This window comes from Bemisia tabaci, chromosome 4 (assembly GCF_918797505.1).
Source record: "Bemisia tabaci chromosome 4, PGI_BMITA_v3".
Taxonomy (NCBI): domain Eukaryota; kingdom Metazoa; phylum Arthropoda; class Insecta; order Hemiptera; family Aleyrodidae; genus Bemisia; species Bemisia tabaci.
Genome location: NC_092796.1, coordinates 987,092 through 1,014,537, shown reverse-complemented (window position 1 = coordinate 1,014,537; position 27,446 = coordinate 987,092). Strand labels below are relative to the sequence as shown.

General features: G+C 37.5%; 2 protein-coding genes across 5 annotated transcripts in view; one reads left to right on the top strand and one right to left on the bottom strand.

The window, feature by feature from the left end:
- LOC109031245 (lachesin) overlaps positions 1-27,446 on the top strand; it is a 559,402-nt gene that overhangs the window by 458,323 nt on the left and 73,633 nt on the right. The gene's annotated exons all lie outside the window — the stretch shown is intronic.
- Positions 5,623-24,573, bottom strand: LOC109035222 (uncharacterized). Of its 3 annotated transcripts, none has more exons than XM_072299125.1 (8): positions 21,762-22,506; positions 17,050-17,269; positions 15,104-15,484; positions 14,347-14,591; positions 12,275-12,458; positions 11,223-11,334; positions 10,005-10,076; positions 5,623-9,227 (listed from the first exon to the last, which is right to left on the bottom strand). In XM_072299125.1, the coding sequence occupies exons 1-8, from the start codon at positions 21,765-21,767 to the stop codon at positions 9,089-9,091; spliced, it is 1,359 nt and encodes a 452-aa protein (XP_072155226.1). In that variant the 5' UTR covers positions 21,768-22,506; the 3' UTR covers positions 5,623-9,088. The 3 variants fall into 3 exon arrangements, with proteins under 3 accessions (XP_072155226.1, XP_072155227.1, XP_072155225.1); XM_072299126.1 differs by having other exon boundaries at positions 15,185-15,484; positions 21,762-22,501; XM_072299124.1 differs by lacking the exons at positions 5,623-9,227; positions 10,005-10,076; positions 11,223-11,334; ... (1 more) ...; positions 14,347-14,591; positions 15,104-15,484 and adding an exon at positions 17,863-20,400 and having other exon boundaries at positions 17,132-17,269; positions 21,762-24,573.

The window sequence follows — 27,446 nt, the reverse complement described above, 5'->3', positions numbered from 1 at the left end:
TTTAAAGTTGTTATCACCCGTGACTTAGTACCAAAGCATGGCAATTGCGAAAAAAATGTATATGCTCATTAGACCGCTAATACAAATTTCGTTTTTTGCATTAAGAAAACTGAAAGAAAATTAGAGAAAACCAGATGTCTATCGTAAAATTTTTATTTTGAAATTTTCAGTCCCTCAGGAAACGCGAGTGAGTGAAAAAAATACAGAATTCGAACATCGGGACTGAAACGAGAAGATATCAATTTAACCGCATCTGACGGAGCATAATTTTTCCGCTTCGAGCTTTATTTCTTCCAGCTCGGTAAAAATCTCGTTTTTCGGATTTTCCTATTCGCTGGAATTGCTGCTGACACCAAGAGCCGCTAAAGAAAGGACTTGATTTGAAGGGGAAGTTGAGGAAAAAACCGGAGCTTTAACTTTAAAATAAAGCCCGGAGTGAGGTCTGGATTGAGACGGAAGCGCCGGTAAATTATTCAAAATTCGTTGTGCGAGTATAAATTGCGCCATTCGATGATACTCAGCGGCGGCGGAAATGAGCAAAACCCGGAGAAAACGGGACGCAACTCAGGATGAAAGAAAAACAAATTTAGGACCTTCAAGTTCGTTATTTGAAGCGCTCCCGTCGCCAAATGGGGCAAAATCATTTCCAGTTTGCACAAAAAAATACTCAAAATCGTATGTCTCAGCATCCATGGCTAAGGCTCAATACTGCTCATCAGTATACACACGATTTTACATGGCCGGAAGTTTTTTTTAGAAAACACGACGCTATTTTTAAATTTTCAGGTTGGTCCCGGGTTCGAATCCTGGTGGTGGCGACAATTTCTCACGGAACTGACGAGTGGATCTACAGAAACAGATTTTACTCGGCGTTAGTCCCTGAAAATTTGAAAGCCGGAGCATGGATGTCCCTGTCGTTCTAATTTCTAAGGACATTTAATCTCTGTCTATAGTTGGCTGTAGACCTCTGAGAAGAAGTATAAGCCATTAAACCTGCCCCCCCCCCCCCAAAAAAAAAAAAAAAATTAAGGTTAGCTTTACACTACAGCGTCATTACCGCACATCCACGCGGTGTTGGAAATAACTAAAATCATCGGATTGCATTTTAACATTGCAGAATTCAGCGAAGTTGGTACCTCATTTCTCCCAAACTTTTCATTCCAGCCGTATTATTCCTTACCCCTAGTTGTGTAGAGTTTAGAAAAACGTTAGAAGATTCCGACTTGTCGTAGATTTTGGTCACAATGAGTGTTTTCTTTTCAGAATAATGTAAACGTCAGTTTCTGGATCACGATTCAGAAAATATTACACGAAAATTCAACCTTTGAAGCCTTGCGTGAGTACCAAATACAAATAATGATCATAAAGGTGCGGGAAAGTTGGATTTTTTTTTAAATGGTCAAAATTCAAGACCCAGGGTTCGAATCTTTAAAATCGGGCCCAGAAACCAAAAGTACACAGTAACTACTTTAATCTTTTCCCCAGGTTACTACGACGCAAACTTCCTGAAATGTCATTTCTTAACACAACCATCTAAAATCTGGAATTCGCAAGCGTGCTTAGTATTTTTTTACTTGAAGAAACAAAAATTGTTATTAGACGTTTTTATTTTATATAATACACTGAACCAAGTTATTAACTTTAATTAATGTGCTGTTGGCGGAAAGGTAACATTCGGTTTTGCACTTCCTCCTAGAAGATTTCAGACACACGAACAATTCTGCTCATTTTTGTCCGATTCTCTTAATTTCCTGTTCGATGAATGAAAGCCAATATTTCTGAAGATTTCCTTGATCCTCGCCAGTAATATCATCTCGCATTTCTTTCGATCGGTAAATTCGACTTTTTTCCCACCTAGCCGCAAGAGACGCCGCCGCTGCCTTTTGAAACCGGACACCTTCACTCCTGCATCGAACGTTCTTCGTCGGGGATGAATTATTATATTTAAATCGGGGGAGAGCGGGGGTGGGACGTCGAGGAGTGTCGCTAGCACTCGGAATCTGTAACGAAGCCCTCGAGGAACTGGTCGCGAGGGAGCGTTCCGACGTGCTCAGGGGCTTAGACTCGCATTTTGAAGGCCAACATTGGTGCAAAATCGGTTTTAGCTCAAATGTATACAGCTGACTTAAGATATTGACTATTGATCGAAAAACCCCTAGATTTTAGCGGCCGTGGTTTTCGAGAATGCTAACGTTATTCCACGCATATTTGATCGCTACAATTGCAGTTTTTGCCGACCGAGAGTCAGTGAGTCCACGAAATCACGTTGGGAAAACCAGCACTCCACAAAATTCCCAGATTACACATAGTGAATCGAGTCAACAGAAGAAGTTGGACAAAATTTGGAAACTTCAAAATCTTATAACTCCGTTTATACATAATTTTGAGGCTCTAAAAATGGTTCTATTGGTTTTCTCATGAAATTTTCCTCTGGAAGCAACCCTTAAAATTCAAAATGTGACGAAATAAACATAGAAATTTGCATTTTGGTTAAAAATTATTTCCGACCTCTCTGATTGACTCGATCCACTGTGAAACGGGGGACAGTGGAAACAAGGAAACAACACTGAAGTTATCTGGTTTGCTGTATCGACACCAGTAAATTATTTCGGCTCTCGGCTAAGTGGATAAAACTGGAATCCTACATGGAAACAGTTGGTAATGTTGGTGACGAAAATTCGAAGCATTAAATATGCCTTTTGGGTATAAATAGAAATTGTATATTAAAAAACAAATCAAATAATCGAGGAGCTGTTTTGGTGTGCAGGTATTCAGAAACACTCAGTGGCCGGTAAAGTTTTTAAAATTAAAATTGTAAGGGTATCCCGGGATAAGCATGTCAAAATGCCCTTGTGAACGGATTTTTATTTTAACCATTTTAAGTCATCAAGGGTGTCCTAAAACTTAGGTTTTGGGGAATTTTAGCCCCCCAATCCCCTTCGCCCCCCCCTCAGACCCCAAAAAACCGCTTTTTGGGCTATTTTTGACTATGCTAACGTCTTTTCCTTATAACTTTCGTAATTTTCGATGGAATTGAACCAAAATTTGTCAGAATCTACATCAACTAGCTTAGTTTTTGTAGGAAAAAATTCATTATCATCGGATAATATTTTAGCTTCTAAAAAAATTCGTACAATTTTGAAAAAAAATCATTTTTTCCCTTTTTTCGCGCTAGGTGACGTATGGAAACGAGGACACAAACAAAAATTGTCTCTTTTCTTAAGTTATACATCCAATAAGATACAGAAAAAATTTCGTGTTGATTGGAGTGGTGCGCCATACTTGAAAACGCAATTTTCTAACCTCAAAACGGCCAAAATGCCACCATAGCCTCCTTTGATGACTAGGCGTGGAGAAATATGTAGAGAGAAACATCCGGTTTTATCGTCTCACCTCTTAAGTGATCCACTTAAGTACCTTGAGCCAAAATTTCGAGTTGATCAGAGTGGTGCGCAACACCCAAGCACGCAATTTTCTAACCTCAAAACGGTCAAATTGCCCATTTCGGCACCCATTATAACTCCGTGTCAAAAAATAAGAAGAGGGACATCCGATATTCTTGTCCTACCTCATAAATTAGACACATAAGTACATTTAGTCGAAATTTCGTGTCGATCAGAGTGGTGCGCAACACCCAAGCACGCAATTTTCTAACGTCAAAACGGCCAAATTGCCCATTTCGGCTGATTTCGGCACCCATTATCAATCCGTGTCAAAAAATAAGAAGAGGGACATCCGATATTATCGTCCTACCTCATAAATTAGACACTTAAGTACATTTAATCGAAATTTCGTGTCGATCAGAGTGGTGCGCAACACCCAAGCACGCAATTTCCTAACCTCAAAACGGCCAAATTGCCATTTCGGCTAATTTCGGAACCCATTATCACTCAGTGTCAAAAAATAAGAAGAGGGACATCCGATATTGTCGTCCTACCTCATAAATTAGACCCTTAAGTACATTTAGTCGAAATTTCGAGTCGATCAGAGCGGTGCGCAACATCCGAACACGCCGATTCCTTGTTAATTTAGTTTCTAGAATTTGCCAGTACTCAGTGCACTACTACGTATTATTGAAGTTTAGAGGAGGGAACGTTTCTACATGGGGGATAAGCGAGCGTCCCTACTGTCATATAATTCCTGGGAGTTCAGAGGTTTCGCTGTGTGATCGGGTCTGCTACGCGGTAGGGTGCCAAAATGAACTTTGCAATGTGCATCATGCACTTTCCAAGCGGGCTCATCGCTGACATACAGTGATAATGAATGCCAAAATGGGAATTTCGGGAGGTTTCAGGTTAGAAAACGGCGTATTCCGGTGTCACGCACCACTCTGATTGACACGAAATTTCGACTAAATGTACTTAAGGGTCTAATTTATGAGGTAGGACGACAATATCGGATGTCCCTCTTCTTATTTTTTGACACTGAGTGATAATGGGTTCCGAAATTAGCCGAAATGGCAATTTGGCCGTTTTGAGGTTAGGAAATTGCGTGCTTGGGTGTTGCGCACCACTCTGATCGACACGAAATTTCGATTAAATGTACTTAAGTGTCTAATTTATGAGGTAGGACGATAATATCGGATGTCCCTCTTCTTATTTTTTGACACGGATTGATAATGGGTGCCGAAATCAGCCGAAATGGGCAATTTGGCCGTTTTGACGTTAGAAAATTGCGTGCTTGGGTGTTGCGCACCACTCTGATCGACACGAAATTTCGACTAAATGTACTTATGTGTCTAATTTATGAGGTAGGACAAGAATATCGGATGTCCCTCTTCTTATTTTTTGACACGGAGTTATAATGGGTGCCGAAATGGGCAATTTGACCGTTTTGAGGTTAGAAAATTGCGTGCTTGGGTGTTGCGCACCACTCTGATCAACTCGAAATTTTGGCTCAAGGTACTTAAGTGGATCACTTAAGAGGTGTGAGACGATAAAACCGGATGTTTCTCTCTACATATTTCTCCACGCCTAGTCATCAAAGGAGGCTATGGTGGCATTTTGGCCGTTTTGAGGTTAGAAAATTGCGTTTTCAAGTATGGCGCACCACTCCAATCAACACGAAATTTTTTCTGTATCTTATTGGATGTATAACTTAAGAAAAGAGACAATTTTTGTTTGTGTCCTCGTTTCCATACGTCACCTAGCGCGAAAAAGGGAAAAAATGATTTTTTTTTCAAAATTGTACGAATTTTTTTAGAAGCTAAAATATTATCCGATGATAATGAATTTTTTCCTACAAAAACTAAGCTAGTTGATGTAGATTCTGACAAATTTTGGTTCAATTCCATCGAAAATTACGAAAGTTATAAGGAAAAGACGTTAGCATAGTCAAAAATAGCCCCAAAAAGCGGTTTTTTGGGGTCTGAGGGGGGGCGAAGGGGATTGGGGGGCTAAAATTCCCCAAAACCTAAGTTTTAGGACACCCTTGATGACTTAAAATGGTTAAAATAAAAATCCGTTCACAAGGGCATTTTGACATGCTTAACCGGGATACCCTTTGTTATGTAACCTTCAAAGAGAAAGATGAACAGAGTGCAAAAATGCGGAGAACAAGGCCCTAGTAGCAGAGTTATATAAAATTAATTTTTTTAAAAGTATAAACTGTAAATAACCACAAGCTAAAGACAATTCATTGCGTATATAATGGATGTAAATTTTTTTAGTTAAAAGTTTACATTATTGATCAGCTCTTTAATTAACCCTTAGTAAAGAAGTTATATAACTCCTAGTAGCAGAGTTATATAAAATTATTTTTTTTAAAAGTATGAACTGTAAATAACCACAGGGTAAAGACAATTCATTGAGTATATAATGGATGTAAATTTTTTTAGTTAAAAGTTTACATTATTGATCAGCTTTTTAATTAACCCTTAGTAAAGAAGTTATATAACTCCTAGTAGCAGAGTTATATAAATTTTTTTTTGTTAAAGTATAAACTGTAAGTAACCACAAGCTGAAAAAAACCCGTTGCGTATATAATGGATGTAAATTTTTTTAGTTAAAAGTTTACATTATTAATCAGCTTTTTATGTAACCCTTAGTAAACTAGTTATATAACCTAATTCAAGCAAAGTATATAATGTATATAATATACGTTACAATTACTTTAAAAAATATTTTATATAAAAATTATATTCAGTATTATATAAAAGGCTCATTAACAATGTACACTAAAAAACTATGCGTCCATTATATAAACCAGTTGCTATCCTTTACGGATGAAAATAAGATAGGGTTATGTGAAGGTCACTCGGATCATTTACATAACAGTTTGATTAAATGTTATGTAAGTCACTCAAATACTCAATGAGTAAAGAGCGTATGAATCATTTATATAACAGTTTACATGAATGTTATATGATGTTCACTACGAGGCCTATGGTTTAGAAAAGTGGTTTTCTCCATTGCGATGGTGGAACATTTTCATTTTCTACAGAAAACTTTGCGCCAATCTTTAAGGGATTAATATCAGTGAATTTCTTGCACACGAGTTGGAAAAATCACTGAAATTTACGCAAGAGTTGACCAAACAGTTTTCCTGTACAAAATCAAAACTTTTTTGGAAAAATTGAAATGTAGCAATGGACAAAACCACTTCCAAAACCAAAGGACTAACACACAAATAAAACTGATAAACTTCATCCACTTAAATTTGTCATACACGAGATGCAAATAATTTAAAAAGAAGAATTGGAATGAAGTAAGTATAGTTTATTCCTTAATAGGGCAAGCCAAAAATGAATTTGAGAAATACTGAAGATAAGAAAGAGAAACAAATTCTTGAAAAGACAACTAATGTCAAAGAGAAAAACAATTCATAATGAAGAAAAAATAAGTAAATAAACTTTGAAACCCCAAAATAACATTGGTCCACAAGATACAACAATATCAGTTCTATCAGTGGTATATCAAGAAATCAACATGACTGAATAACATCACAATAAACAAAATATTATGAAAAAAAAAGCCCTTTGAGGAACTACTATCAGTGGTATATCAGTGAAGAAATCACAAATGAGAATGGGCCTGTTGCAAACTTTTGCTAGAGCAAAACTAAGAGTTGGTTCTTACAGATAATGCCTCAAAAATCACGATGAGTGCATTGGCAAAGTCTGATATGCACTCATAACTTCACAATCTGCGTAAGAAATTTGTGGTTTTTTGAGCTTCTCGCTTCGAAAACGATACTACGGTACAGGTGAACATTTTGTTGGAGGAGTCGTTCCATTGGCGGCAAAACTCATCATGACCGTGCGCAAGCGTCGGCCATGATGAATATTGCCGACAATGGAGCGACTCCTCTAACAAAATATTCACCTGTACAGTAGTATCGTTTTTGAAGCGGGAAGCTAAAAATAACGCAAATTTCTTACGCAGATTGTGAATTTATGAGTGCATTTCAGACTTTGCTGATGCGCTCATCGTGATTTTTGAGGCATTATCTATAGGAGCGAACTCTTCATTCTGCTCTAGCAAAAGTTTGCAACAGGCCCATTGAAGGAAACCTTCATAATGCCTAAAAACTAATTTGTCAGTTGAATGAAAAGAAGAGGTGACATAATACAAAAAGAGGCCGTCACCAGGCCAACATAACTCTATTAAATAAACTTTGAAACTCCAAAATAACATTGGTCTACAAGATAGAGGTGTCGTCAGCTAAGTTGACGGTTGTTTACTTTCGGTTTGCAGGTGTTTTCGCGTCACTAACATCAACATGAAGGCATCCGACTACCTCAGAACCGAGAACACAAGCTTACTTAAGTTTTTTAATACTTTCAGACCTTGTTACACTTTAATTTTTAGCCACACAGAAATCACAACCACAAAAAAGTCTCAAATCATAACTGATAAGTGACTGATGATGAGACTGATGTTTTCAATTATGTGTATAGTTGCGAACGCCGCTCTGTTCAGACGCCCAAATTCGTCGTTGGCAATTCCAAACCGGAAGTAAACAACCGTCAACTTAGCTGACCACACCTCAACAACAATATGAGAAAAGAAACTGCCTATCAGGCAAAAATAAAGGGAAAAAGGGGCATCAAAGATACCAAAAATAATTAAGACGGAGAAAAGAACAAAACCCCGCATGAGGGCAATCAGCTATATCAGTAATATTAGTGGCATATCAAGAAATCAACATGACTAAATAACATCACAATAAACAAAATATTATGAAAAAAAAGCCCTTTAAGGAAAATTTCCTAGTGAGGAACAAGTAGCCACAAACTGGCAGAAAAAGTCGGCGTGGGGGCAAGCAGCCATAATATCAGGAAAGAAATTGGCATGTCCAACTAAATATCAAAATTCACAAAGTATTATGGAAAAATAAGCTCTTAAGGAAAAAATTTACTATTGAGCATCAATTAGCCACGAGTGGCAAAAACAGTCTTAAAGGGACTGAATAAATTAGCTATATAAATTAAGAAACACGAGATGGAACTAACATGTCAGAAGTCATCAAAACTAAAAGGCAAAAGCCCTTTAACCCTACTCCTACCCTTGTCAAATTGACCGGAAAATTTATTAGTGAGGAACAAGTAGCCACAAACTGGCAGAAAAAGTCGGCGTGGGGGCAAGCAGGCATAATATCAGGAAAGAAATTGGCATGTCCAACTAAATATCAAAATTCACAAAGTATTATGGAAAAATAAGCTCTTAAGGAAAAAATTTACTATTGAGCATCAATTAGCCACGAGTGGCAAAAACAGTCTTAAAGGGACTGAATAAATTAGCTATATAATTAAGAAACACGAGATGGAACTAACATGTCAGAAGTCATCAAAACTAAAAGGCAAAAGCCCTTTAACCCTACTCCTACCCTTGTCAAATTGACCGGAAAATTTATTAGTGAGGAACAAGTAGCCACAAACTGGCAGAAAAAGTCGGCGTGGGGGCAAGCAGGCATAATATCAGGAAAGAAATTGGCATGTCCAACTAAATATCAAAATTCACAAAATATTATGGAAAAATAAGCTCTTAAGGAAAGAATTTACCTGTGAGCACCTACAAAAACCTTTAGAAAAAGGAACCTGTAAAAAAATTTGAGAAAAGAAAAATATTCTAGGCTTAAAGTTCCAAAATTAGTGTAGATCATCATGTTCTGCACTTGATTGATTCAACTGGGCATCAACATCATTTGCAGTATTTTCAGCATTTTGATTCAACTGGGCATCATCATTTCCAGTGTTTTCAGCATTTTCATTCTCAGGATCAGGGTTCCTGTAACAGATACCGCGGATTAAAATTCTGTGTGTCACTAGGGATTATCACCCAGATTATGGGTGGAATTGTAGTTACAATTCTAAACATAAATATAAAATGAATACTCAAGGAATCATAGTTACTAAAAATATATACGGCAAATCTTCTGGCATGTGCTTCTTATGGGAAGACTATTAAGACTTGGGTCAAGGAGCACCCCGTTTGGTCTGATTCTTTTCTTATCTTGTCTTTTCAAGCGGTAAGAAGTTCGATTTTTTTTTCTTTCAAGAAGGAAATAAAATGAAATTCCAGGTAGTACAGGTGAGTTTATCAGATTCACATTGAGTCTACCACATTCTCCGTTTTCCTTGGATTTTTCAGGATGATTAGACTTGGAAAAATGCATTTCAAGTCAGTTAAAATGGGCAACGATGTGGAAGGGTAGAAACACGCCAATTTTACATGTCCAAAATTGCGGTGCCCTTTGAAATGAAAGAAATCTTCCTCATATGAAATTTCTAAACATAATAAATGAAAACCAAAATGAGGCAATGAAATCTGTGATGAGAAGAATGATTTTTTTAAAAAAATTAGCTATAAGGCAATTGGCCAATAAAAAAATTTTTTAACCATGCTGTGCAAAAGATGTATTGTCAGTAGTCAATTTATGAACTTAAAGTGTAGTTATCCACTTTAGGCTCTTAGCATCTCATACGGCTTTTGGCCCTGGAATTTGTGGTATCCTTTGACACACAATGAAAAAATTACACTAATAAAGATGATAATGTTACGTACTGATTTTCTCCTGCGTCTGATTCTTCAGAAGATGGAATTTCTGATTGAGATGAATCCACAGTCACAGATGTCCTTTAAAACAATAAATTTTAGGTTAAAGACATACATACATACATATACACACCCTCACATAAATACACCCAAACTTCTGAAACTCTTTGCCTCCCTTAATTTAAAAATCTAAATTTTTACACCCATCTTCCAAATTCTTACTATAGACGTTGACAGCCCAAGATGCTGAATGTTTTTAAATAAATTGACTAACTGGACTGAGTTAAACAGAAAGGAACCAAGCCACATCAGCTATTGCCAAGTTTAACGAGGCGCTTACATTTTTTAGAAATTTGCACGAATATCCGCACAACCGTTTTCATGTAAAAATTAAATTGCCCAATTAAATTTGGCAATAGCTGATGTGGCTTGGTTCCTTTCTGTTTAACGCGGTCCAACTAACACTCTCTTTCTAGTATGACAATAGTTGTGGGGCCACCTGATTTGTGTGCTGTTATAGAAATAACCTAACCTAATGATATTTGGGCCAAACAAGCCTTAACTTCGTCTAACCCAGTACTGTGCAATACAATTTCCTTAATCTCTCTTTTAATGTTCAACATATCTATATTCCTTCAATATTAAAATTGAATTCTTTTGGTTCAATGGATAACTCAATTTCTTCAGGAGTGTCATTTGGACCGTGCTTAACAGAAGGGAAACAACTCAATTACAGTGTTTCCAAACTTGTGGCACTTTCATGCTTAAAGGAAAAAAAAAAAAAAAATGCATGTTCATGTGATGAAATTTATCACCTGATAGTTTCCTTTTAAAATTAACAATACTTCGGTAGGAAAACCTGAAATATTTGAACTTCCAGGTATATTTGAGGTAAAGATAAAGTTCAACAAGTTTGAAAACACTGCAATTGAGATGGTTCCCTTCGGTTAAATAAATTAAGAAAGAAAAGAAATAAAATTCAGGTTATAATGCCCCTTTCACTTAGGTAATAGAAAGGAATGCATTAATGCTCTGGAAAGAAAAGGAACAATGAGGCGATGGTAGAGAAGTGTCCTCTGATAACAGAAAAAGACCAATTGCAAGTGTAAAATTACCCCCCCCCCCCCCCCCCCGCCATCTAATACGTTTAGCAAAAGAGCTTGAAATTCTTCAACTGTGTAGAGAACAACTAACACCGAAAAAAGAGATAGCGAAACGAAAACTTACTGTGATAGGAGTTTTTCCATTTTATTCGCTGTTTGCGAGAACCATTGGCCCAAGGAATATTTAAGATTTGCTTCATCAATTGGGGTGGGGTGATGGTGGTACTTCACGATTTCTAAAAAAAAAAAAAGAAGAAAGAAAAGAAAAAGTTGAGAGTGCAGCCTTTCTTACAACCATGAAAAAGTTTCAAGCAAAGGAAAAACGGATTCGGAAATACAATTTTTTGCCAGCAAAATTTTTCCTTCGAATATGATTGTGAGCTTAAAGTTGCTTGACATTAAACTTAAGTTCTAAAATTGATAGAAAAACACGACAAAAAATTTACCAAAAAATAGATGATTCGTGTTTGGACTGCATAAAGCAGAGAGGAACAAAGCCACATCAGGTACTGCCAAATGTAATTGGGAAATTTTTTTTTTTTTTTTTCTAAGAAAATTGTTGTGCGGATTTTATTTTGCAAATTTTAGTGATTTTTCTGCATGGTACAAAGCAAATTCCATCAAATTTTCAAAAGAATTTGCACAAATGTTAACTTGTAAAAATTAAATTAGCGGATGTTGCTTGGTTCCTTTCTGCTAAACGCAGTCCACTTGCTTACCAAGCAAATACAAATCATGTTTTACTACCTGATTGCTACACACTTACTATTAAGGTACTATACTAGGTTATTATGATGAGCTACTACAAGCTTCCTGGTACTATTACCAGTTTGTCTGGTAATTTTACCAGACAACATTGACTCCACGGTTGTCACAGAAGTTGATAATATAATTCCCTGACTTTTTGAGAAAACATGAGATTTTGTGTAATTATATGAGTCTGATAAAAAATATTTGTCAAAGGGTGGACTACTTCACAGATGACTCACACACTCACATTCAAAGAACTTTTTCCTGACTTACCCTAAAAGTGGCAATCACTGTTTTTCGACCAGCTACTGCACCATAGTACAACAGTAATTTCATTTCACGTAACTGCCATCTCACAGTGAAATGAGAAACAAAAAGAAACGAATTGTGACTATTTGTAAAGAAGATAATAAAGAGGGATCTTACCAAGTATTATCTGATAAAACTGCAATTTCTTGAATGGGAATTTCTTGATTTTGTTTCTTGGTTTGCCGTCCCATGTGAAAAAGCCGGCCTTTTCCGCCCCAATCAGTACGCTAATGACATTCCGTCCGGTAAAATTAGGGTACAAGGACTTCTTTGTGACTTTCTCTGTGATTATGGTAGCAATCTGTAAGAGACAGAGAGAGGAAGACAAGCATTCCTTTAGAGAACTTTAATCTGGGAGGGGGGGGGGGGGAATTCGATGACCAGTTGTATCCAGTGCACTTCTTATGATTTTGAAAAAACAAGTTCTACAGTTTGAGATTACGTGGGGCCTTAAAGCTTAAAGAAAACCTCAGTTGACACTAGAGCTTCGACTTCGATTTTTATTCTTTTTTTTTTTACAGGAAACACTTCATGGCCAGTTCGACCTGACATTAAAAAAAAACCCAAATCCTGTAAAAATTTCACTTGGAGTTTACATTTCAGGAAATTTTAAAACGTAGTTAGCTGCACAGTTATTGAGGTATTTTTAGCAAAACCACGTTGTAAAAATATATTAGCAGTATTTCAAATAGTATTTCCCTTACCTTTGAATTGATAAAAAAAAAAAAAAAAAAAAAAGGAGTGCAAATGTTCTGTTGGTGATATTAGGTGAGTGGTAGCAATGAATTTTGATACCCTAAATTCCAACAAGGAAACCATTGTTCACGATCTCGTAAGCTTTGGTCGCAAAATTAATTGAAGTTATCAACAAAAGGGTCATTGCATGTCAACTCAACAAGGTTTTGAACCTTGACCTCTCGGATCATGTTCAAACTTGGTGTGCTGTGAGTTCCTATTAAAAAGAAATATTTCCCAAATTTTAGGTCATTTGGTCGCTCCGATAATTTTTAATGAAATTTTGAAGTTTGCAAAAAATTGAGTTTTTTTTTTATGATCAATACTTAAAACTTTGAACGGCTGTTACCTTTCAACGGTTCATCGGAAAAACTTTAAATGGGTCTTGTTTGGAAGCTTAGAGCTTCTTCTTTTTTTTTTTTTTTTAAAAAAAAAATTGAAAACAAAGTTATGGAAATTTTTTGGAAAATTTTGAATTTGCAAATTTAAATTTTTCAAAAAGGGCATTTTTTAAAAATTGGATTTTCTTTGAAGGTGACCCTTCCATAATCTTTCAGCATTTCCCAAAGTTTCATTGTGGGCCGCCAAGCAGTTCCTGAGTTACAGCAACAAACGTACCGTAATCCCACTTAAGAGGCATCATGCCTTACATACAGGGTGTCCCAGAGCGTCCGTACCAGACCTTTTTCTCGATTGATTTGGGCCGGACGAAGTCGGGGACCACAAGGTGAGGTAGAGAATCTACCCCAAGAAATCCGAATTTCGTGGCCTCGCAACACCTCCAGCCCCCCTTTGGAGGTAAAGGGGAGAGGGTCTTGATCTTGGGCAGTGCGGGTGGTCTGGGAAACCCTGTATGTAGGTATGATGCTTTTTAAGTGGGATTACGGTACGTTTGTTGCTGTAACTCGGGAGAAGCTTGGCGGCCCACACTGAAACTTTGGGAAATGCTTTAAGATTATGTAAGGGTCACTTACAAAGAAAATCAAATTTTTAAAAAATGCCCTTTTCAAAAAATTCAAATTTGAAAATTCAAAATTTTCCAAACCGGTTTTTTCACTTTTTTTTTTTTTTGAAAAGAAGAAGCTCTGAGCTTTAAAGCAAGACCAATTTCTAGTTTTACCGATGAACCGTTGAAAAGTAACAACCGTTCAAAGTTTTACTGGCCATAAAAAAACCCAATTTTTTGCAAACTTTGAAATTCCACATAAATTTGACGAAGCGATCAAATGACCTAAAATTTTGGGAATATTTTTTTTTTTTTTTCGATAAGAACTTACAGCACACCAAGTTTGAACATAATCCAAGAGGTCAAGGTTCAAAACCTCGTTGAGTTGACATGGAATGACCCAAAAATTAAGACTAATTTTGCAAAATAAAAAAAAAAAAAAAAAAAAAAGACTGTGAACTTAATACTAACAAAGCCAAAAATCAGGACTAGAAAAGATCGCACTAACTAATTTATCTGCAGTTTCTTGAGACTTCAATCTTTCATTCCATTCCCGAATTTTCTTGCTCTTTGTGAGGGGGAAGTCGTTCAACAATGATGCATCCACATCTTCCTTTTTGATTATACGCCTTGGCTCAATTACTGGAGTGGCCGCAGATTCTGTAGTATTAGTTACTTGCTTCTGGGCATCAATTATCTTTACTATTTCTGAATGCCTTTTGGCAGATTTTTCTTCGGATTTGAACAGGCGACCTAAAATCAAACAGGACTGTTAAACAATGTGTGCTGATAGAAGAAAACAAAAATGGTGGAAAATTCAACTCACCAGACAGGGGTTATTGTTACAGAGGCTGCGCTTTATCTCTTGGAAAATGAAGAATAAAAATCAAAGTTTTTCGTAAAACAATTGAAAAAAATTGTAGACTAGAGTTTCAGATAAATTCTATAAAGGGTCAAGAAAATCCTATTCTTTTTCTGGAGTCTGAGAAGAGAAAATAACTTACGGACACTACACCAAAAATGGCTCTGATTTTTTATCTCTGTTCTGGAACTGCAATCTGTGCGCTCATGCTAATTGTAAAAAAGTTGTGTTGCTCTCTGTGAATTTGGAACACTTACTTGATAGTATAAATGAAATTATTTATAAATCAACTATGGTAGTTACTTCTATTTTCTTCTTGATATGGATGCAACAGCAAAATGTTACGGACGCTACAGTGCCCATATGCCTTTTTAACAATCATTGAGATAAGATAAAAACTTACGTGATAACAGGCACTGATTTTTCGCTATGTTTTCTAAAGTAGTTGGCTCAGCGCAGCAACATTCATGCGAGTCCTTCTTACATGGACAAAGTTCGCCTCCTTCGAAAGAATTATTTGCGCTTCCTGAGATAAAATTACTAGATGCTGGAGGCGGACTTTTTGAGGTCTTCTTCTTGGATTTGTGAATGGTTTTCAGCGGAGTCGTTTGTGGTTGTTGGTTTGTGGTTGTTTGTGGTTTGAGTTGTGATGAAGGCACTGCAGATGCTGATGCAGTTTTAGAGATTCTCCGTTTTTTCAACGCGATTTCTTCAGCACTCTCTTCAGCAAGCCTCTTATCCTTAGTTTTGCGGACCATGTCGCCGCAACAAACACTGAATTTGGCTGCACAGAAAAGGGAGAAAATTTAAAGCATTTAAAGAAAATAGAGGGATCAGTCCTACAGATAAAAATAGAGTCGCATTTATTACAGTGTTGGGTAGATATTCAATTTAGTTGCTTTTCCCATAATTGAATTTTTCTCCTGAAAAACTTATTAAGGACACTTTTGATGATCGGAACAATGTAAAAACAGCTACAGAGACACTTTCTTCGTAGGAAAATATTGTATTTCGACATTCTGATGCCAACACCATAAGTGAAGAAAGACTCCTTAGGGACACACGTCTCTGACGGATGCAATTATAGAGCGACACTTTAATTTGGGTCCGCTATAAATGTTGATGGGAGCTATGCAGTATGACCAACCTTGCTATTTTAAATAGCTTTGTTTTTACTTGTGAGGATCAGCACCGACTTGAGAAGGCTACATTAGTTTTAAGCAGCTGAAGGCCGCCAAATCTTTCCAAATTATGCTGTCAACAATGCAATCACTCGTGAGGGTTAACACAGACTCAACGAGGGTTGTTTTAGTTTTTTGGGACCTGAGGCCACCACCCATTTCCAAATGATGCTCCATCCACAACCTTCTCCAGTTAATGTTGACCCTCACGAGTAATATCAAGTTCTTAGTGTGTTTTTTTTTTTATTCATTCAGTAATGGCAAACTTGGATGAAGTCTCATTTGGAACGGGTTGCAAAAAGCTAAAACAACTCTCTCGAATCCGTGCTAACACGCCAAGAGCAATGTGGATGAACTTCCTTAATCCCTATCTTACAAATGGGTTGTACTGCAATTTTACATCCATGGATATGTTTGCATCAGAATTTTTTAAAATATGATGTTTTTCTGGAAAAAAGCGTTTCCGCCTTTATTCCTTTATTCTTCTGACCACAAATAGTATCCTTAAGCATTTGTCTGGGAGAAAAATTGAATTTCGGAAAAAGTGGCAAAAGTGAATATTCACCCGATGTTCTCACTTCACGCTAAAACACTGAAAACAATGGTATGCCGATTAACTACTTAGGATGTCAAAAATGGGTCTGGTGATCATAAGATACAGCCTTGATTGCGCACGCAGTTGAAGTTTCATTCATAGGAGGTAAAGTTACCTGCAAGGGCAGTAAAGGCAGTTTCTTGGGATCACCAGACATATTTTTGAAATCTGAAGTGCTAAAGCAGTATATTATTTTTTCAGCGAATTCGAGGAGTCATTCGGCAAACAAGATAGTTAGGAGATAATTTTTTTTATTTTAATTTCGAAATATATATGTTACGGTTTTCGGGTTTTGACCGTAACATATACGTAAACCTTACTTAAGCTTTCAAGAAGTCTAAAATATCTGTTTTTGTAAACTAAATTGAGTGAAAAATCAAATGTTCCCATCTGTCACCAACTCATTTATTTGGATCATTGACTCATTGACAAGTGTATCTGGCATTGCTTTAAAAACATGTATCGCCCTTGAAACTTTTCAGAATTTTTACAATTCCTTTCTTCTTCTTTTTTTTAGAGCGATAGACAGCAGCAGCTATTTGCGGATGAATTTTTCAGATAACAACAACTTACTATAATCTGACTGTACGATCTCGATTTTTTTGTAGACAATCCATTCGTGGTCTGTGGTGTGTGGCTTCACACATTTGGCAGCCAGCGACTCGATGATTTGTGTTGACGTTTTATCGGGGTCAGGGTAGTAACACTCCTTCTTATCGGTAATCCATACATTGGGGACAGCATCATATTCTCCTGTATCCAAAATTTTTATGAGCGTCCACAATTTCAGGTCCTGAAAAGCATTCACATCTCTTAGTCAAACAACACTTAAAAAAAGATACAGCAAGTGGGTGCTAAGACATTGTACTTGAGGGATGAATATTCCGTTCCAAACAGACAAGTTTTTAGAAAAATTTGTAGCACAGACTTTATGAGAGCACAAGAAGTCCTTATCATTGACACTTTTCATGGGTAAAATCCTTTTTTGCTTCTATTTGGGTAAGCATTTTTATCATGGAAATTTCATTATTGCTTTCTCATTTTACTGGAAAATTAGAAAGACTTTCACCTCAGAGCACGATAGAAAGAAAAAAAAATACTAAGAAGTTTTGGACTTCCCAGAGCAGCTTGGTCATTAATAGCAGAAAAGACAGAATATACCTTACTTTAATCTATAGAGAGATTGTGTATTGAGGTGAAAGATGCTCAACTCTTTGTATTAGGTAGCAGGAAGCTACTCTATTTACTTGCAATGTTTAAAAGTTGCTATGCTAAGAATACTGTGATATTCTCAAATTCTTTCCCAGCTCTTACCACTCTGTTCATGCAAGGGAATGACTGAGGAAGCATGTAATCTATAAAAGCATTTCTAAAAAATTCACAAACCTGGGAAATCGTGAAAAGGATTATTTAGGATGTTGAGGGACCAGCCTCTGAGTGTAGCAGAGGAAGTACAATATATTCCTCTTTCCTGTACTGTTCAGGAAGACTGTCATCTTTGACGTATGGCAATCTAACATACTTTGTTGTAATGGACGATACTGGCCATTTGTCCAACGACCTTGAAAGTTTAGAGACCTTATAGATCCCTAGTTTCCCGCTTTTGGGAAGAGGATCATCAAAAAATTCAGATTTAACTTCGAATTTCATCCCGACAACATATTGTTCATTGTTCTCTGCATCTTCGACAAAATTAAGTGCGATGATGACCTTTCCACATTCTGTTCCACAGGTGCAATCTGCTAGATTGGTGGATAGCGAGAAGCAGGGGAAGATTGCACTTTTGTACTGTTGGCCCATTAGAAACAATGGTAACGGTCCTTCACTATGATTCTTTTGAAACTGAATCTTATCGGAGGTAGCCATGCTCTTCTTGTACTTCTGCCGCCAGAAATCACTTTCAAATAATTCTGCCAGCCGACGGAAGTTTTGTTGAAGCGGTTTAGCATAACCTCGTGTAAACCTACGGAAGACCTGATTGAAATTTTCTGGAGGGAAAGCACTGATGTCGTTAGCAGTAAAGTCCGGGATACTGTCCTTGAACCATTCGATGTCGTCGGGTAAATGGTATAAAGAGTGCATATTGTGGGATGAGTACTCCTCTCCATACAACTCTGGGACTGAAGTAACAAAATGCTGGACCAGATCTTTCGCAAGTTTCCTTGCTTCAGCATTTGCGCACATAGTAACATTATGATATATTCTCATGGCAACAGATAGTTCCATGAAATGGATATATTTGTTACGGTCAACAGAATTTCTTAAAATTACCGGTCCCAGATAAAATAGATAAATTCGAGCCTCAGCTGCTTTGCAAGTGCCGACATTTCTTATCTTGCTTGGTTTACGAGGAAAATCAGATGGTAAATAAGGCGCACAGTCATCAAGTTTTTTTTGGACTTTCTGTCGTAAAGAAGGGCTCAGCATGTGTCGACCGCCTAGGAAAAGAATAGAGAGGATACTTTTTGTGACGCCAATGAAAACCAAATGCATGGGATCCAGAATAAAAGACCGTGGAAAGTGGAGGCCTGGCAGGTCTACTAAGGGTGTTAATGGTCGCTTGGCAGGTTGATGATCATGATACTCTTTGTTTCGAAATTTAATATCCTCTCTCGGAGGATCTTGAACACTTGGAAAAATTCTCTTGGTTGAATTGCGCTTGGTTCCTGCACCTTGTTTTCTTTTTTTTCCCCGAACATTACCTTTACCCGGCTCAAGTGTTATGCTTTTACCTCTCGTCACGCATCTGAAACAGGAGTAAAACCCACTATGGCCCACAGTTTCTAAAATTTCGCTACGGGCAGGGGTGTCACAACAGAAGCCTAATAAGAATATTTTCACTACTCTTCCCTTTAATTGGAAATCATTGCAGGTTAAGAGCTGAATCATTTCGTCAATAAAAGGCTGTAAAAATAGGCGCATATCACGAGGTCTGCCTTCACCATAATACAAGGTAACAGGGAAGACCTTGTTTTTTAGGGACTTGCAAGACTGCACCATCATTAATATAGGGTAGAGTGAAAATGATGTGTGCTTGTACAATTTAACGCCGTCAATGTTAAAGAGAAGTCCTAAATCTTCAACTTCTTCTTCGAGAATAGAGCCAATGAAGTTCAATTGTTTTCTAACACCTAAGTGTATACATTCACCTGGTGGAACCTTGACTATATTTAACTTTTGTACCGGAGTTCTCATAATAGTGCGTCCATCAACAGGAAGATTTCCGAAACAAGTTGGGTGGAGCTGCTTCAAGCCTGCAGCAAGCCTTGATAAAGCTAACAAGGTTATGGAATTTTCTACGGACCATTCTCGTAGGAAATTTGTGATTTCTGAAACCTGCCTCTCTGCATCTTCGTCTTCCTCTTGGCAGTATTTCAAAAGCTCGTCAACACCCATATCAATATCTTCATCATCTGATGCCACTACATAGTTATCCGATGGGACGTCAAAATTTACAACATCAAGATCTCCTAGAGCATCAAACTCGCCTGCATCATTTGGAGACTTGTCAATTACAACATAATTTTCTAAACTTTCGGTGCACTGAACTTCCGCTTCATCAGTAAAAAGTTGAATAGACAAATTTGCTGCGGGAAATGACTCATTAAAGATGCCTTCAACGATGCTACTTTGATTAGGGTTATAAGACTCACTGCCACTTTTACAAGGAGTACTAGCGCAAAGAGGAGCAGCATGGTTAGAAGAATCGCTCAAACTGAGCTGCTCGGTGATTTCATCATGACTAAGATTGGATAGCTTCCCTTCTACAGATGAATCAACAGTGCAGGATGAAAAACTTGAAGTCAGCGCTAAAAGTGCATCGTCTTCTGGTGTGTCATCTCTACGCAAATCTCTACGCAATTTCTTGTGCAATCCCTGCCTTGTTTGGGGCTCTCGAGTAGTACGGCGTTTCCGTGCAGACCCCTGAAATGATGACCTTGGGTGAGAATAGATGGACAAATACGGTCCTCCCCACAAGAGAGCATCTTCATATGCTTCCCAAAACATCAATGCAAAACAGACATGCTGCAGACTCTTGGAAGTCAGTCACCGAAGAACTTATCAGGGGGGCTTGATGGGACTGATGAAACAACAGCAGATACTAGGAGGGTTAGGTTGAAAACTAAAAAATGTATGTATCGAGCGTATGTATGCACATAGTCAATCACAAGTTTCAAAACAGTCAAAAATTGCACTGTAATTAAAATGATTTGAGGGGAAAGCTTACCAGTCTAAAACGGAAATAATCATTTGGATGCTAAGCATGGTTTTCAGGATTTGTAAGCATCAAATTAAAAACTTTCATTCTTCATTGGTAAAATGTTCGAAGAAAATGCTCCTGACATGGCTATCGGATGCTTATGACCTAAAACTTTGCTGATATTCGCAATTGAGGCCAGTAAACCCTCACTTGCTTTCATACATCTTCCCTATAGTACACACTCGCGTCAAATGATGACCATGTGCTTTCAATTTCGTGCTTCACCGTTAGATTACAAATGCATTGGCATGTGAGATATTTTGATAACAAGAAGTTAAATATACGTTGACAGAAAAGAACGAAGCTCAAAGCCAACGTCAATGAAGACAGTTCATGTGGGAAAGGCTAACAAATTATTGATTCGTATGGGGCAATATACCTCAGTGTAGCATAAAGTGTAAAATGTGCATGCAACTAACACTGAAAAAATTTTATTGACCTCTCAGCTATGTCGTACACAGCTACATTTTGTTTAGAGTCAGATGTTCCATATAATGTTCCGGGCATTCATCGCAGATCAATACAAGGTCACACATCATGAGCCGGAAACAAAAATTGGTCTCCTGATCCTGAGCTGGAGATTAGACACTTCCGGTCTGCAGCCCGACCACAGACTTCGACTTCCATCGTTATTGATAGAACTCAGTTCCATTCCAAAGGGGTATTCCATTGGAATGGAATTGAGTTCTATCAATATCGATGGAAGTCAAAGTATGTGGTCGGGCTGCTGAAGACGTTGTCGCCACGAGCCGCTAACTATGTTGAGAAGCAAAATTTGTGTCTGACATTCTTACAGGTAACGAATATTCTTCGTGTGACAAGAGTGAGAGTCAATTTCCAAAATCAGGCATCTGGTTGTGTGCTTCATTCCTAATTCCTTCCGTGCTGTACTAGTATGGTTGTTCAAATTCGTCCTGGTCATGGCAAATTTTCATGGTTGCTTTCCGGAGAAGTAGGAAGCCTAAATGAGAAGTAAATGACTATGTACATCAAATCATAAGAAAGTGGTCAGATAGATACTTACACTCATTTTGGAGCCGTCTGAAACAAGAATTCTGGATGGAACGCCGTAGATTCTTCACGAGGATATGAGAAGTCAAAATTTCATACTTATTACTTGTTTCCCAGAACACGAGGATTCAAAATTTCAAGCTGATTTTCCAGAACATTCATTCACTGTTACCGGCACCGAATTCCCGACGACCACGACTGGTCTTTGTTCTTTATCCGCCAAATCACGGGGCACAGGGCTGCCACAGGAAGTTACTGTAGTAAAATTGTATCCTTCAATTCGATTTCGATAACAGTATTATTTCGGTGTCTTCGCGGAACACGAGTAAATCTTTGTAGTCTTAAGAAAAAAATTGTCGACTTACCCAATGAATAACACAAAAAGTGAGTGACTCCTTTGAAATTTCGTAATATCTTTATGGAGGACTCGCACTATTTCGTATGTTCCATTTGATGGCAGCCCTGCGTAAACATAACCTATAATGAGAAATGTGGTCTGGAGTTGGTGAACCGAAAATTTCTTGGCTGAACCGAAGTGTTGATATGAACTTTCTTAAATCCGTACATTATTCAGATTATGCTTACCGCTCCCGGGATAGAAAATATTCCGAAAATTTATGGAGCAACCTTCATTACACGCGCGGGTCATGGGTTCAAGTGATATATGTGCGGTGAAAGCTGTGTTCTTTGTTGCTGGTTGTATATGGGAAGCACTGATACAGGTATGTTTTTTTGTTTGGGTTTTTTTTTTCTTCTCCACCTGCTTCAGTTTTTCCTTAGATTGTTGGAGATTAATCACTCTTATTTGTTTGGGGACTGAAAAATGTCATCAATTCACTGACAGTGACACAGAACTCAGTACTTAACACTACTCTCACCGAGCTATTGCTCAGCCTTGGGTAGGCACTCTGAACTGTTCTATACTAAGCATTATCAGAAAATAACTATTGGAGGAGTATGATGAAGCTAGAAGTTACCTTGAAGAGCTTGTAACATAGAATAAATAGTTACTGTAAGAATTTGCATTCACAACAATGATACGCAACGAAGTAAGAATTCGCCTTGAGTTGGCAGATGTTTCTTATGCGAAGGACCCATTTATTCAAAACAGTCTGTTAAAGTGCAGATATCCTCTCCTATCCATGATGTTCATATTTTTACGGGTTCACGAAGTTTAATAGGTTGTAGGAAGTTTTAACTCAAGGGAACTCAACTCTTTGGAAAAGATACAGGATTGATTTTAAGAGTACGCACATTATCAGAGTATCTCGCCCCCTAGGTAGGTAGTTACATTGAAAATTTTCAAAAGTTGACATAAGTTTTGAAGGAAAACAAAAGAACCGCCAACATACTTCCTACTTTCTTTGAAGTGAGATTTTTCAGTCAGTATGTTTTCAGTGACAATTTTTAGATCTGATGTCATCAAACTCCGGCTAAAATTTGTTTGCTTGATCCAAAACTCAGACTGAGACTATTCTCTGTCACAAGATTTACATTGACATCTGGTTGGTCATATACATTGTGCCTGACAAGCCCTAGTTCAAAAAGTGAAAGAGTATAAAGTGATCAAACTTGCTAATTATTGGCAAGCTCCTTTAAGTAGACTTTAAGTAAGTAAACGCTGGACTTTTTCCTCCTTTTATTTTGGACTCTGCTGAAGGGGGCAGGATAGAGGGGTGGGAGAGCAGTATGAAACTGCTTCAATAAATGATTTCTGAAATACCAGGCACCCAACAATTTCGATCATCAAGCTTCCATTTGTGTTTATATGCAGTACCTATACACCTATTTTATTCAAAGTTTTCATTAATGAAAGAAGAAAAACAACAAATATTCGCCTTTCAAGCCTTTTCACTTAAAGTTTATGCCTTTTGAATACGTCACAAATTAATTTTGGGTTTTGTAACCTTTTAAAGTTCCTAATACATATGGACTGCATTTTGCAATTTGGAACTATGAATTCTGGCTCTTCTGGAAAAACACTTATGTGCATAGGGAAACTAATTTTTTGTCGGGTCCCACAAGACTCCCATTGCCTCCCTCTCGCTGATTTTTTATTTCTTTTCCCGTGTAATATTCTGTCAAAAACAGTCAGTTGAACAGAAGCCGGCCATTGCCAGGTGCCTCGTTTCCGCGCTTTTTCTTTTAACACTACCGCGATTTTTCATTTTTCCAGACGATTGATTTTTTTAGAAAAATATTAATCATTTCTATGCGCAGTTACAAAAAAAATCCTATGCGCGGGGAACATTGCCTGTTGCCTACCCAACCGTTATGAGGCGCGCTTCTCGAAACGCACGTCAGCATCTGTGCAGATCCAACTGAAATGTGATCATTGTCGTTTTAATCATTGCAGTATTTACGCCAACAGATCTCTGTAGATAAAGTGACAAGCAAAAATAGGGGGGAGGGGGGGATTCGAAATTGTGGAAACCACCTTAGTCCAAATCCCGCTTAATTTTGGAGAGGAGTCGTTTTATCAACCCCTGATAAAGGCTAGGTACACCTCTCCGAAAACTTCCAGCGCGTAAGCTTTTCGTATAATGAGTTATATAAGCTTTATACAGATCTTATATAAAGGTTATACATTTCACAAAGCTTCAGGTCCATCAATGCGTTACACAATCTGTCAACGTTATTCATATAAAGGCCACACCTTTACGACAACTCTCAATGCGCCAGATTTTTGTTTAATGAGTTACAAAACCTTTATACGAATTTTATTTAAAAGTTATACATTTCACAAGGCTTTATGTCTATTAGTGCGTTACATAATCTGTACGTAAACGTTATTCATACAGGGTGTACCAAAAGTCCGTCCCACCCCTGCTAACTTTTGAACGAATTGAGCTAGGGTAATGAAACTTTGGGAATGTTCCTATCTCAAAGGGGACCATCTTTTGGGGGGGTCAAAATTTTGGTTTCCCATCAGGGGGGCGCGGGGGGCCCCCAACTTTTTTTTTTCAAATGGCATCCCCTATCTTGTGATACCTCCATCGAAAGAGCATAAAAAACTAAGAATTTTGGCGCAAACCGCAGATCAATATCTTAATTTTTGACCGAGTTATGATAGGTCAAAGGTCAAATTTGACCTATTTTCAAAAAATCATAACTCCGGTTCAAATTATCATAGAGAAAAAAATAAAACGGGAAAATTTACCAAATTGTGTCCACTTTTAAGTAAAAATTGCAGAAATCACTTCGCTGTAATTTTAAGGGGGGGGGGGGCTCGGACCCCCAAATACGTCAATTCAAAGGTCAGTCAATTTTCCCGCGAAAAAAGGCAATTTCCCCTAGATTTGCCTCCACATTATCTCAGTAAGGTCAAAATTAGTTCAACATTACGTTGGCAAGTCCCCAAATTTCGGGAAAAGTTAAAAAAAAACGAAATTTAAACGGTCAAATTTAATCACCTTAAATTTCGTTTTTTTTTAACTTTTCCCGAAATTTGGGGACTTGCCAACGTAATGTTGAACTAATTTTGACCTTACTGAGATAATGTGGAGGCAAATCTAGGGGAAATTGCCTTTTTTCGCGGGAAAATTGAATGACCTTTGAATTGACGTATTTGGGGGTCCGAGCCCCCCCCCCCTTAAAATTACAGCGAAGTGATTTCTGCAATTTTTACTTAAAAGTGGACACAATTTGGTAAATTTTCCCGTTTTATTTTTTTCTCTATGATAATTTGAACCGGAGTTATGATTTTTTGAAAATAGGTCAAATTTGACCTTTGACCTATCATAACTCGGTCAAAAATTAAGATATTGATCTGCGGTTTGCGCCAAAATTCTTAGTTTTTTATGCTCTTTCGAATGAGGTATCACAAGATAGGGGTTATTTGCCATTTGAAAAAAAAAAAGTTGGGGGCCCCCCGCGCCCCCCTGATGGGGGACCAAAATTTTGACCCCCCCCCCCCCCCGAAAGATGGTCCCCTATGAGATAGGAACATTCCCAAAGTTTCATTACCCTAGCTCAATTCGTTCAAAAGTTAGCAGGGGATAAAGGTCACACCTTTACGAAAACTCTCAATGCGCCAAATTTGTGTGTAATGCGTCAGGGGGGGGGGGGGGGCATTAAGGGGGTGGCCACGTGGGCCGCGGCCCATGGTGGCAAATTTAGGGGGCGGCAAAATCTACATTTAAAAAAGTTCAGCGGCGGTCTGCGTGGAACGCTTAGCGCCTACAAGACTGTAGAAATACTTCACGCTTTGCGTCAAACACACTACGGTCGGCGCGGCGCGGCGGCGGCCCATGGGCGGCAAGTAGGTAAATCCGGCCCTGTAATGGGTTATATAACCTTTATGCGGCTTTTATATAAAAGTTTTACGTTTCACAGGGCTTTAGGTCTTTTAATGCGTTATATAATCTGTATACGTTGTTCATACAAAGGCCACACCTTTACGTAAACTCTCAATGCGCCAAATTTTTGTGTAATGACTTATATAACCTTTGTACGGTTTTTATATGAAGGTTTTACGGTACACATGGCTTTAGGTTTGTTGATGCGTTATATAATCGTTATACGTTATTCATATAAAGGTCATACTCTTACGAAAACTCTCAATGCGTCAAATTTTTGTGTAATGACTCATATAACCTTTATACGGCTTTTATATAAAAGTTTTACGTTTCACAGGGCTTTAGGTCTTTTAATGCGTTATATAATCTGTATACGTTGTTCATACAAAGGCCACACCTTTACGTAAACTCTCAATGCGCCAAATTTTTGTGTAATGACTTATATAACCTTTGTACGGTTTTTATATAAAGGTTTTACGGTACACATGGCTTTAGGTTTGTTGATGCGTTATATAATCGTTATACGTTATTCATATAAAGGTCATACTCTTACGAAAACTCTCAATGCGTCAAATTTTTGTGTAATAACTCATATAACCTTTATACGGCTTTTATATAAAAGTTTTACGTTTCACAGGGCTTTAGGTCTGTTAATGCGTTATATAACCTGTAAACGTTATTTATATAAAGGTCACACCTCTTAATGCACAAGATTTTTGTATAATGCGTTAGCTAAGGTTTATGCTGTTTTTATATAAAGGTTATATGTTCGTGATCACCTCAGATTGGTTGTAGCGTTATATAATCTTTATACGTTTTTTGTATAATTGTTTTAATTTGTGCGTATAAAGAAAATTTATAAAAACCCTTCCGCCATTATATAACTATTATATAAACGTTATCTTCTGAAAATATGATTATTTATTTTCTTGAGCATTTTATATAAAACTTATATGCACAATATATAAGCTTTAGTTAAAATGGAGCTTATATAACCGTTATTAATCTCTTATACGTTCGTTAGGAAGGCGAAAGTGAATCTTGCTACTAGGGGGTTAAAAAAGGCATTAAAGGTTTTAAATCCTCTTAGCCGTGTTTTCCGCGTTTTATATTGGTTTTTATTATTAATGTATGTGTCATGGACTGCTCTTAATTTTGCTTGTCCTCGTTTGAAAAGAGAGAGACCAAAGTTGTCAACCGATGAAGTGAGCAAACATTATTCACCATAGAAGTAATGAATGTTAAGAATGGATGCAGCCGAGTTTTTACAAACCCCAAGAGAAACGAGAAGCGCCGAAAGACGTTTGAGCGGACAAATATACACATTTAAACGATCATCAAATTTGAGAAATCTACCAGAGAATCGGCTCCTTTAAACTAGAGCCGAATTAAAATATCAA